The sequence below is a fragment of the Artibeus jamaicensis genome, unplaced genomic scaffold (assembly GCF_021234435.1).
Source record: "Artibeus jamaicensis isolate MK-2021 breed Jamaican fruit bat unplaced genomic scaffold, CSHL_Jam_final contig_936, whole genome shotgun sequence".
Lineage (NCBI taxonomy): Eukaryota > Metazoa > Chordata > Mammalia > Chiroptera > Phyllostomidae > Artibeus > Artibeus jamaicensis.
Genome location: NW_026522017.1, coordinates 1,778,929 through 1,791,314, shown reverse-complemented (window position 1 = coordinate 1,791,314; position 12,386 = coordinate 1,778,929). Strand labels below are relative to the sequence as shown.

The window sequence follows — 12,386 nt, the reverse complement described above, 5'->3', positions numbered from 1 at the left end:
TGGCTAAGTCTTATATGAGCTCTGTCCGGAAAGTATCCAGCCACAAATATACTATGAAAAATAGAGACATTTATTGAAGATACAAGGTACAAGAAACATTGTACATAGGACAGTGACACCTCATCCCCCTTCAAAGTAGGCACCTTGGGACCTCACACAGTTCTCCTAATCACCATCAGTTTCCCCATCGTATTTTCCTGAACTACATCAATTATGTGAAATCTCTTGCCTTTTAAAGGTGATTTTAGTTTTGGCAAAAAGCCAGAAATCTCAGGGCACCAAATCTGGGCTGTAGAAGGACTGAGTCACCTGGGTGATTTGATGTTTTGCAAAAAAACTCTGCATGAGACGTGATGCATGAGCAGGCACTTTGTTGTGATGAAGCTGCCAATCACCAATTACCCGTTGCTGCATCTCTCAAGCAATGAAGAGATTTGCGGTAGAACTCCTTATTAAGTTTTTTGGCCTAGAGAGGCATACTTGTGATGGACAACACCTTCCCAATCAAAGAAACACAGTGAACATGGTCTTGATCTTGCTGCAACTTTGCTGTACTTTCTTCAGGCGTAGAGAACCAGGTGACTTCCATTAGGATAACTGGGCCTTCCTTTCCGGATCACAGCCATAGACCCACAATTCATCTCTGGTTATGACCTTCTTGAGGAAATCTGGTTCATTGGTAGCAGTTTGAATCAAGTCATTAGCAAGTACAGCATGATATTGCTTCTGCTCTGGTAGCAGAATCCATGGAATGAATTTTGTCGTGACATGTTTCATGCCAAGGTCCTATGTCAAAGTCTCAGACCCAGTAATTTTTGGAACCTCCAGATCAGCTTCGAGTTTTTGCACTGTTGGTCGCCGATCTCTGCTGATTGCAAGCCCATAAACATTGTTGCAGTCCTTCCAGAATGTGGATTACTTTCAACAGATTCTTGATCATCTCTGAAGCATTTGTGCCACACTTTGCACTGGATTCATTGTGGCATCCCCAAAATCCTTCTAAATCATCCAAATAGTTTCTGTGGAGGAATGTTCAAGCTTACTGCAAAATTTGAAGCAGAGTTGTTGTTCTACTGGCTCAGTCATTTTAAATGCGATGGCCACACAGTACACATGCTCACTCAATGGTGTCTACCACTGCCACTGACTAGTACAGTGAAGTCATCATTGTTCATGCATGTGCATTCCAGTCCACTCTCCTTGGCTGCCAGGTTGTATCAATTTCATGCAAACCATTCTCTTTATGTTGACAATGACTGGACTTTTTCTGGACAGACCCCTCTTATACAATAAACATTTTGACTTAATTTCTACCTTAAATCTGCTGTTCTTTTTTCTCTTTAGGTGATCTCTGCATGTTCTCTTTAGGTGATCTCTCCTCTCCTGGTTTTGACCACAACCCATGTGGAGTTGCTGACCCCAATCTATCTTCATCTCTGATCTTTCCCCTTAACTTGAGACCCACAGATACACCACACACATTCATTCACATAATCACTGACACCTCAAAATCAATATTCTCCCCAAAACACTTTTACGTAAATGTTCATAACAGCTATTCAAGATAGCCAAAAGATGGAAACAACCCAAATACTCATCAATGGATGAACAGATACTTGAATTGTGGTATATACACACGATGGAAAATTATTCCATCATAAAAAGAAATGAAGGACTAAAAATGCTTCAATGTGGATAAACCTCAGAAACATGCTTGGTGAAAGAAGCCAAACAAGAGAGGTCACACAGCATATGATTTCATTTATATGAAATATCCAGAACTGGCAAATCCACAGAACTAGAAGGTTGCCAGGGAAAGAGATGGGAATGGGGAGTAATTGTTTAATGGGTAATTTCCTAAATTAACTTCCATGTAGCCTACAGTGTTTATTCTGAGTAAGCAGAGTCAGTAAAAGAATAGGCAGTAAGAATGTGTCCCTTTGAACCTTCTATGTGCACTATTGTGATAGTCAGACTCCGAGCTGGCCCCCAATGACCCCCACTCCTGGTATTCACATTCTTGTGTAGTCAGTCTGTTGCCACATTGTAGCTAACAGAATGTGGCAGAAATGATAATGTATCACTTTTGCTATTAGGCTATAAAAGACACTGCAGCTATATCATATATAACATACCACATATTATATGTATACAAACACACGTGTGTGTGTATGTGTCTATGTCATGGGCAGTCCTTTTGAGAGATCCACATGGAGAGGAAATAAGGATGCCAACCAACAGCCACAGTGAATGCAGAGCTTGAATGTAGCTCCTCCAGCCCCAGTCGCACCTTCATGTGACTACAATCCCAGCTGACAGCTAAATCTCAGGCCAGACCCCAAGCCAGAATCATTGACCTAAGCCCTTCCCACATTCCTTACCTTCAAAAACCACGTGGATAATGTTTGCTGTCTAAGTTGTTGCATTTGGGGTAACTTGTTAAGCAGCAATAGATAATTAATATAATTATTAAAACTCAACGGTAATCATGGCAATTACTGGGAGCTTAGCCCAACAAAAGATCTTTTCAGGGAACAGTGTTCTATCGCCAACATTGTTTCAATTAAAAGGGTGTGTAGTGGTGACATAAAGCATAGTGATTTTCAGTTAACTTTCTTATTATTTTAAAATTCTCCACAGACAATTCACCACCCCTTATTGCCCGCACCCAGAATGGACTGCTCCCACTGCTCTCACACATCCTGGCTCTATTCTAACCCACTGTCTTCTCTTCCCTGGAATAACTGGAGTTTCTGTGTCTAGTCGCCCCTATCCCCACTGAATCTACCTACCATACTGAGGACAATATAATCTTTCTCATTATAAATCTGACCTTGTGACTCACATTGCAACTCTGTGTAACACCCCTCAATAATTCCCTTGGTGATTCTCAAGGCTCTACATGTTGCTTATGTAGAAAATACAGGAAAATTTCACTTGTTGCACAGTAGTATTCTAATAAGATTATCATGATCGGGCCCTCATCCTAGCTTCTCTGGCCTCAGTCCCTGCTCACCTCTGCATGTAACTGGAGTTGTGAGCCATCATGAAAGATTTGTAGTTCTCCAAGCATGCACATAATTCTTTTTCACATTCTGCTCTTTTGCTTGGAGTTCTCTATCCCTATCAACTCTACTCCAACTCCACTGAAATTATATCCCTGTTTACTTAGTGAATTCTTTTCCTTCCACAATTTATAGATAAAAAGTATCTCTTCTTGGAGAAATTCATTGGACTTCTGAATTCCAAATAAAGTGCTTCTTTCTTATCTAGTTCTGCATCCTCTATAGCAATTATACATTTACGTCTGTTTTCTCTATTAGACTGAGAACCACTGAAGAACAGGTACCATACTCAATTCATGTCTAGTGCCCTTTTGGTTACCACAGTGTCAAGACACCCAGTACTACACAATGCAATGAATAAATATTGAAAATTAAGGCAACAATGGCAACAAAATTATCCACTATCACAACATTCTAAGGCGCACACTACTATAATTTTTACCCAAGTACTTCTGTATTTTTCTAGATAATAACTTTATGTAAACTATTGATTTCAGTCCATAAAATTTGCACAGTTCAGTACCCTGCATTGATTTTTTCACTTTGGGTAGCTTCTCTTACTTTCTGTTCAAGCCCATTAATTTTTCTCCTGCAGTGTCTTTTCTTCTGGTGTTTTTATAAGTTCTTTACAAATTTTGGATATTAACTCTTTATCAAATGTATCAGCAAATAAGTTCTATTCAGTGGATTGCCTTTTCATTTTGTTGATGGTTTCCTTTGCTATGAAAAGCTTTTTAGTTTGATGTAGTGCCATTTGTTTCTTCTTTCTTTTGTTTTCCTTGCCCAAAGAAATATGTCAGAAGAAAATATTACTACAAGAAATATGCAAGATTTTACTGCCTATGTTTTCTTCGACAATTTTATTCAAGTCTAACATTTAAATCTTTAATTCATTTTCAGTTTATTCTTGAGTACAGTTAAGAAGGTGGTCTAGTTTCATTTTTTTTGTATGCATATGTCCAATTTTCCCCAGAGCAGTTATTTGAATAGACTATCTTTACCTCATTTTATGTTCTGGTCACCTTTGACCAGAACATAAAGGTCTGGGGTCTTTATTCTGTTCCAGTGATCTACATGCATGGTTTTTTTTAAAGATTTTATTTATTTATTTTTAGAGAGAGGAAAAGGGAAGGAAAAAGAGAGGGAATAAAACATCAGTGTGTGGTTGCCTCTTGTGCGCCACTACTGGGGACTTGGCCTGAAACCCAGGCATGTGCCCCGACCAGGAATGGAACCAGTGACCTTTCGGTCTGTGGAATAACGCTCAGCCCACTGAACCACACCAGTTAGGGAGAGGTCAGCCTAAATTAAAAAGTGAAATTACAGTTAAAAACTGACCCTCAGTAGGCACATGCTTAATGACATGATTTTCTTGGTCCTCTTAAAACATTAAAAAATATTCCATTAAATGATTTATATCAAAAGCATTTTAAAAACCTGGAAAGCAGAGGAGAAAATTCAAATCTATGTTTAGGAGATAATGGCCTCTAAAAATCCAAATTTTAAACAAAAAGCAGCTCAAGGACTGCTGGCCTAGTTAGGAAATAAATCAGATAATAAAGTGAAAGATATTTTCCCCTTCTTCAACTGCTTACTGCCTTAGTTTTTGTTGAAACTGTAGTTATTTTGTTATAATACTTATTAGCAACCTGTTTACAAACATTTGTACGTGAGCTAATGAGTACAAATAATGGATACCATGGTTCCTTGAGGAGCAGGGTGTGTCCTTACTTGACTCTAGAGGTCATCAACAGTTCTTCGCATACTGATGGGGCTTACTAAATGCTTACAAGATGAGTTAATTAGTTACTAAATTATCTTTTAAATTTTATTTATTTTTAGAGAGAGGGGAAGGGAGGGAGAAAGAGAGGGAGAGAAATGATGGAGCTGCGTTTAAAGGAAAGAGTAAGAATGAACCGCACGAAGAAGGGAAGAAGATGCTCGGGCAGGTGGGTCAGAAAAGCCAGAGCTGTACAGCAACATGGTGGTGCTTGGACAGAGCAGGCGCAGAGGAGGAAATAACTGGAGGCCAAGAGGTAAGGTAGTGGGAGGAAATGAATCTCAGTAATGGGAAGGGTCTGGTCAGGAGGGAAATTGTGAGCTGTAATTTACAAAAAAAAAAGTATGACTTAAAACAGTGCTTCCAAACTCTGGTGGAGGATAGGGATCACATTCTGAGAATTTTTACAATTTGTGTTTCATTAGACTGAAAAACATTTAAGTATATTACTACTTACAAAGATAATAAGATTTTAGTTTCTTATGACAGGGCTCCACAAAATATGGCCTGAGAACAAACATCTGAGAAACACCAGGCTAGAAGATTTATACATAACCTTCCCTGAAGGCTGTAAAGCAATCCCTTATTCATGACGAAACTTCACTGTAAATTATAACCACTGATTCCTTTCTATCTACATTCTTATTTGTTTAACCCTCTCAGAACACCACCATATGTGACAGTTACAATTATACCTTGCAAATATTATGTGGCCTTTCTGATTAAGTGTTCAGTAAATGTATTACAGATATTACCTAGTTACCCAGTGCGCAAGAAAGACTACTCACCGGATCAATAGTTCTCTAAGTTTTGTGTGCCATTTTTCTAACAGACCTAAAAGCCATTTCCAAGTCACTGATGGTCTAGCACAGGGGCTTTCTGTAGCAAAATTTCTAATTTTATCTTTCAATTATTTCAGTACTCCCAGGCAGATGGCAATAGAACAAAGGCATTAATCAGTGCTAATTTGTTTGGTCCACTTCTGATTAACTGCAATAAAAAAAAGTTTACCTTTGGTTATAATTGAAACCAGATTGCCAATCTTGGATGGGACACTTTGTGCCTCAGTCTTTAACTTGCCGCTCCTTCTGCAGGCACACAACGCCTCACCTCTCACCTCACACAAGGTTCTGTGGCTGACTCATCCTTACTCATCATGTCTCTTCCCTGTGGTTTTCCCTAACTACTCTGCTGAAAATGTCTAACCCAGCTCCCAGAGTTTCCTCTCCTCCCACTATCCTGTTGCTTTCTTCACAGACTTTATCACAATTTATCATTGTTTTATCTTTGTCTCTCACTCAATCATAAGCCCTGCACAAGTGAACTCCAAGTCAATTGGATCCACAGTGTCCTGCACACACAGGATGCTTCTTAAACACTGCTGGAGGTATCAATGCATACCTTCTCTTGCAGAAGACTGCTCGGTGACTCATGCTCTTCTAAGGGGTCATCTTAGCACAGGTTTCATTAAGAATTTTTCAGGAGCTTCTTCTCCCATACATATTAAGTATGGAAAACACAATGTGAAGAATTTGGTTTTTTTTTATTGTTTTAAGAGCAAGCTAAGGTTTCTTAGAGAAATATTTGATTGTGGCTTGAACATGATCTACACAAATCTTACCATGCTAGAAAGCAAAAAAGAAGAAAACAACTATCAAAGATTATTGGGGTCTGGTAAGAAAGACACAATGCAGGAGCCAATTCAAAGGATCTCCTATTGGCTGAGGATGAACAGTTTGAGGGTCGACAAGAATAATGATTGTGATAGATTAAAACAAGTCAAATGTATAAAAATTCACAAGTTCAGAACGTTTTTAAAATTGGTTAGTTTTGGAGTTTCCTATGGCATCAACTCATTGTTCTGAAATGGGTAAAGAGGGGAGAAAGCTCTTCACCCTAGACAATATCCAACTAATAAGTGCCTAAGGAATGACAAAATTATAATAACCACAATTTCATAATTTCTAATAAAAATGGATTGAGATAATACTCATGAATAACTATTAAAATCATGGGCATTTTTAATGGTCAAGTCAGACTGATACAATCTGAATTTTTTATCATTCTTAACATCATTAAAAGTAAGACAACCAGCTCTGGCTGGTGCGGCATAGCTGGTTGGAGTGTTGTCTACTAGACTGAAAGGTAGCAACTTAGATTTCCAGTCCGGGCACAGGGCACATACCCAGGTTGTGGGTTCAATCCTCAGGTGCGCACAAAAAGGCAACCAATCTACGTCTCTCTCTTGCATTGATGTTTCTCTCTCTCCCCACCCCCTTCCTCTCTCTCGAAAAGCAATGAGAAAAGAAGAGATGTGATGCATATCACATCACCTATGTGTGTTTAATGCCACCTATGAAGTATTCTTTGCCAATAATTAAACCTCTAGAACTATCACTGTATGTGACGCCACAAGGTTGCGAAAAGCCATGTGGGAAATTCTGTAGGACAAGTGACTTCATTTATTTAACAAATAAATAGCAATTTTAAAAGTGAGTGAGTGACCCTGGCTGGTGTAGCTCAGTGGATTGAGCACAGGCTTGTGAACCAGAAGATCACAGTTCAATTCCCAGTCAGGGCACATGCCTGGGTTGCAGGCCAGTTCCCAGCAGGGGACACATGAGAGGCAACCATACACTAATATTTCTCTCCCTCTCTCCTCTTCTTCCTCTCTAAAGATAAATAAATAAAATCTTAAAAAAAAAGTGAGTGAGTGTATGTATAGGGTGAACTTAAAGACACTTAAGAGATGTATCAGCTAAATTTAATATGTGAACACTGTTTCATCCTGATTTAAAATAATGAACTACAAGAAGTGATTTTTAGGTAATTGAAGAAAAATAAGAACTGGATATTAGTTGATCTTAACAAATTGTCATTTGTGTTATGATCACATTTATCATGCGATCATAATATCATGTTTTTAAAGTTCTTATTTGTTGGAGGTTGATATTAAAATAGTTGCAGGTGAAATGATACTGTTTGGGATTAGCTTTAAATATTGAATAAAAATAAAAATGTGTGTGTGAGAAACACAAATGACAACATGTTAATAGATGTTGAAACTGGGAGTTGAGAACAAAGGGGTCATCATTTGATTCTCTATGCTTTTGTATGTTTGAAAATGATCATGATTAAGATTAAAAGCTGAATTTTGTTTTAATAATATGTTAGTATAAAATACAACAAACATACAAGAGTCTACGAACCACTTTAAAAAATACTGAAGGAGTCCTACGTATCCACAGCCCAGTGCAAATCACGAAGCATCGCCATCCCTACAACTCCCCTTCAGTCCCGTCCGGAACATCTGCCTGCTCCTCCCCCTCTCTGAGATAACTGCTATTCTGAATTTTGTATAACCCCCTTGTTTCTCTTTATAATCTCTTTTGCTATTAACATGCCTATTCTTATACAACTTACTGTTATTTTCTCGTTTTGAGCTTTCCACAAATGGAATCATGCTTTATGTTGACTGGCTTCCTTCCTCAACCTCAATTTTGAAATGATCCATGTTGATGCTTTTCGCAGTAGTTTATTCATTCTCACTGCTGCAAGTGTTCTACTGTATGCATATGCCACAGACTTTTTATTCATTCTACAGTTGACAGACATTTGAGTTATTTTCAATATATTATCAATGAACTTGCATGTTTCTCATGGTGCACATATAGAAAAAATTTCTTGAGGGATATACCTACAAGTAGACTTACTGGCATAGCATATAATGAAGACCAAATTGGGTAATGCCAAATTGTTTTCTAAATTGGTGGTTGTACCAATTTATGCTTCCTCCAGCAAGCAATGTTTTTAAGATTTTTCTCTTTTACATCTCTACCTACTACTATTTTCAGAATGCTTAATTTTTGCCAGTTTGGTGAGTGTGAAATGGTATCTTATTATTTTAGTTTGCATTTCCTTTAATATTGCCAGCATCTTTTCATATGTTACAAGGATGCTTGTGCTTCCTCCTCTGGGAAATGCACACTTTCATCCTTTTGCTCATATTCTAACAAGTTGTTTTTCTTTTTCTTATTGATTTCCTTTATATATTCTGTATGTTAACCATTTGTAGTTATGTAGATTACAAATAATTTTTGTGGCCTGCCTATTCATTTTTTAATAGAATTCTTTGATGAATCGGTGTTCTGAATTTTAATATAGCCAAATAGATCAATCTTGCATCCTTAGTCACCTTATTAAAGAAATCTTTTCCAACCTCAAAGCTATAAAGATATTTCCTTATATAGTCTTCTAACAGCTTTATAGTTCTGTTTTTTACATCTAGGTCTTTAATTCACTTGAACTTTTTTCTTCTCCTTTTGTGAGGCAGGGCTCCAATTTCATTTTTTCCATATGAATAGCCAATTGACCCAGAATCATTTATTGAAAAGCTCATTCTTCCTCCACTGCTCTGCAATACCAACTTAGTCATAAATCAAGTGTCTACATAATTGTGGGTATGCTTCTGGGCTCTCTGAAACAGGCTGAATTTTCATCAGCCCGAAAACAAGGAGAACAGTCCAAGTTTGGTCATTTCCCTTATCACCTCAAGCCTAGAACTTCTGAGATTGCTCTTAACTTGTTCCCTTCCTTCAGTCAGTCCTCCAAACCATCTAGTCTGAGCACAGGTTAGGTCATGTCAGTCCTCTGCTTAAAAATATTAAAAGGTCCCACAATGAAACAATATAAAGAACTATTTTAACTTCCCCAAGCTACACAGTTAACAGCTCCAACCTTCAGATTAACATTAACATCAATAGTATCCATGATGTAGCAAACACTCAGTAGATCCAAGTGTCCCTATAGGATTTCACATAGGTTAACTGTTAATTTTTTTAAGGGAACATGATTTGCCTCCTGCCATAACCAAAATGTTCTCATATGAACTCATATTTAGTTTTGTCAAAATGTATGACCTAGGAATTTATCTAAATCATATAAAGATCATAAATGTTTCAGTTCACTGTTTCATTGTTTTAAAGTATCTTACTAAGTCTGTTTTGCAATGTAATCATGTAAAAACATCACTTTGCTGAGCTTGTTCAACACAATCTCATGCATTCCATTTCAGTTTGATTTACCTTTGTGCTGTTAAGAAAACAGATTCCTGGAAAACCAAACGACAAAACAAAGTAATCGAGTTCTATTTAATAACAAATGAATTTTTCATTTCATTTTATTAGATGTGCAAGAACTCCAACTTGGACGTGCTTTCTCACCTACCTGTTTGTACATTTTGGTACTATCTCTTTTTGAGCTAGAATATAAAAAGTCTTCTACAGGCAGCTTCAGGGACCAATTAACTCCATTAAATTATATCCAGTTATGTAGTGAACTGAACCACTGCCGTCTGGGGCTGTCTAGAGCTGTGACAATTAGGAGATGGAAAGAGGCGGAAAGAGAGAGATTGATTTTATATGCCACTGAAGCACACTGCAACAATATGCCAGCGTGACTTTCAAAATGGCCTTAAATATTCCAAACTCAGGGAGTTTCCTTGCGCCTGAGTGGGAGTTGACAGACTGACAGCATTAGAAAGAGGCAGAGACAAGCTGATGTCTATATTGCGGTCTCTAGTGATGATAGTCTGCCTTTTAGCAGCATTTCCCCTTTAGAGGAATCTATTTGTTGTGAGAGGTGTACGTGTTTGTGTGTTTTTCCCCCCAGCTTTGCCTCCGCTTATGCAGAGGACATAATTTCACCTCTCACACGTGGGGGAAACCAACCCGAAGGACACTAACGCTCCCAAGGTCACCTAGAAAATCAGTGTTGTGGCCTGGGGGGTTGGGTGGGGGTGAAAAGAACCCAGGTGTCCCGACTACAGCCTGGTGATTGGGCACTAAATCATTTTTTCTTCCCTTTTTGAAAAAAAAAAAATCATCGGGCCGAGGGAAGTGAGAGATTAATCAGATTTCCTGCTCTTTACCCTTACCTCCTCTCCCCCTTAAGGAGATGAAAACTCAGGAGAGCAAACGAGGTGTCCACTCTGCAATTCCTAAGCTGGGTCCCAAAAATTCACGTCCACCCCGACACAAAGCAATCCGAGCCCCCGGGTTTCTGCGCGTCCAACCGCGAGCCGGGGAGGTGAGGAGTGGTTTAAAACTCAGCCCTCACCTCCAGCGGGTCCCGGCTTCGCTGCGCCCAAGCCCCGCCTCCGTGCGCCCTTCCCCCACGGCCTCCGCACGCCAGCCCCTCTCCCTTCTCCCAGCCGGGCGCACCCACCCCAGATGCCGACTGGCACCGATCGCAGCCACCACCGCTGTTGCCGCCGCACTTTCTACTTGTATTGATCACCTCCCAGCCCCGCTCAGCCTGCTCGCCCGAGCGGAGCTGCTAGCGCGCCAGCCCTTGGCAGCCCCGGAGCAGAAGGGCTCCAAGGAGGCAACTCCTCGGGAGCGCCCTGTCCGGGGTGCCCTCTGCGTTCTGCAGTGTCTTTTTCTCTACCTGGGAGGAGGAGAGGGAGGAGGAGGAGGACGTCTTGTCCGGACTGGGAGGTGGAGCAGCGGCAGCCGCCGCCGCCGGAAAGGGAGAGGCAGGAGAGATCGAGACTTGGAAACCCGAAAGTGCCCGCGACCCTGCACCGCAGGCTCCCTTCCAGCTTCATGGGCAAAGTGTGGAAACAGCAGATGTACCCTCAGTACGCCACCTACTACTACCCCCAGTATCTTCAAGCGAAGGTAAAGGAGCGCGGGGGCTGGGGCTCGGGGGCGCGCGCGGCTCGGGCCGGGAGGGGCGCCGACCGACCCCCGCCTCCCCCGACGGAGTTGCAGGGAGGTTGCTAACTATAGCGCCGGCCTGGGCAGAGCCGGGCGGCGCGCGGGGCGGCGGCTGCCGGGGAGCGGAGTGCGGAGATCGGGTTACAGAAAGCCGCGGGGGGAGAGACTAGACAGGAAAGAGCCGCCAGCCCCTTCCTGGCCGTGGAGGCGGGAGGGTCGCGGGGCTGAGCGGCGCCCCTTGCCGAACCCCTCGCTGAGCGCTGGCTGCTTGGACGCCGACGCCTGGGGCCCGCGTTAGGACCCGCTGGCGGCACGGCTTTTCGACCCCTAATCCTGGGCCCCGCCCTGAGAGCAGTAACTCTTGGGTTCCCTCGAGTGGCACGGAGCCTCCCACCCCTCGGGGACGCCCCTCAGCCTCCCGCGCGCGCGGTGTCTGGGGATTGGGGGGCGAAGGGGGACGGGACACGTCCCTCCCCGCCTGCCTCCGGCCCTAAGCGCCCGCCCCTCGCCTTGATCTTTGTGCGGTGTGGCACTTCACCTGGTTACTGATTTCTACTTTTACGCTAGTATTTTGGGTAGGAAAGTGGCCAAAGTTCAGTCAGCGTTCATTGATGTCCCTTTTAATCGTCCGTGTAGCTTTTGCGAAGGAGGGACAATGGGCAGATTTCAGTGTAGAGAGAGAAGTGACTTTGCATTTAGTTTAGAAAAATACTACCTTCTACATTTACCACAGATCGATTTCCAACGGTGCTTTCTCAAAAGTGGCTTTGGCATACTCTTAGGTAACACAGCTAATGACATGGACCCGTGCAGATTGCGACT

The 12,386-nt window shown here is 41.4% G+C and overlaps 1 protein-coding gene across 6 annotated transcripts in view; it reads left to right on the top strand.

The window, feature by feature from the left end:
- The first annotated feature begins 11,038 nt into the window (after positions 1–11,038).
- RBMS1 (RNA binding motif single stranded interacting protein 1) overlaps positions 11,039–12,386 on the top strand; it is a 207,865-nt gene continuing 206,517 nt past the window's right edge. For 2 of the 6 annotated variants that reach the window (XM_053655158.1, XM_053655157.1), the window contains exon 1: positions 11,040–11,525. In XM_053655158.1, the coding sequence (XP_053511133.1) occupies positions 11,451–11,525 (75 nt within the window). In that variant the 5' untranslated portion in view covers positions 11,040–11,450. Of the gene's footprint in view, positions 11,526–12,386 lie in introns of all 6 variants that reach the window. The other 4 variants (XM_053655162.1, XM_053655161.1, XM_053655160.1 and 1 more) reach the window with 3 other exon arrangements.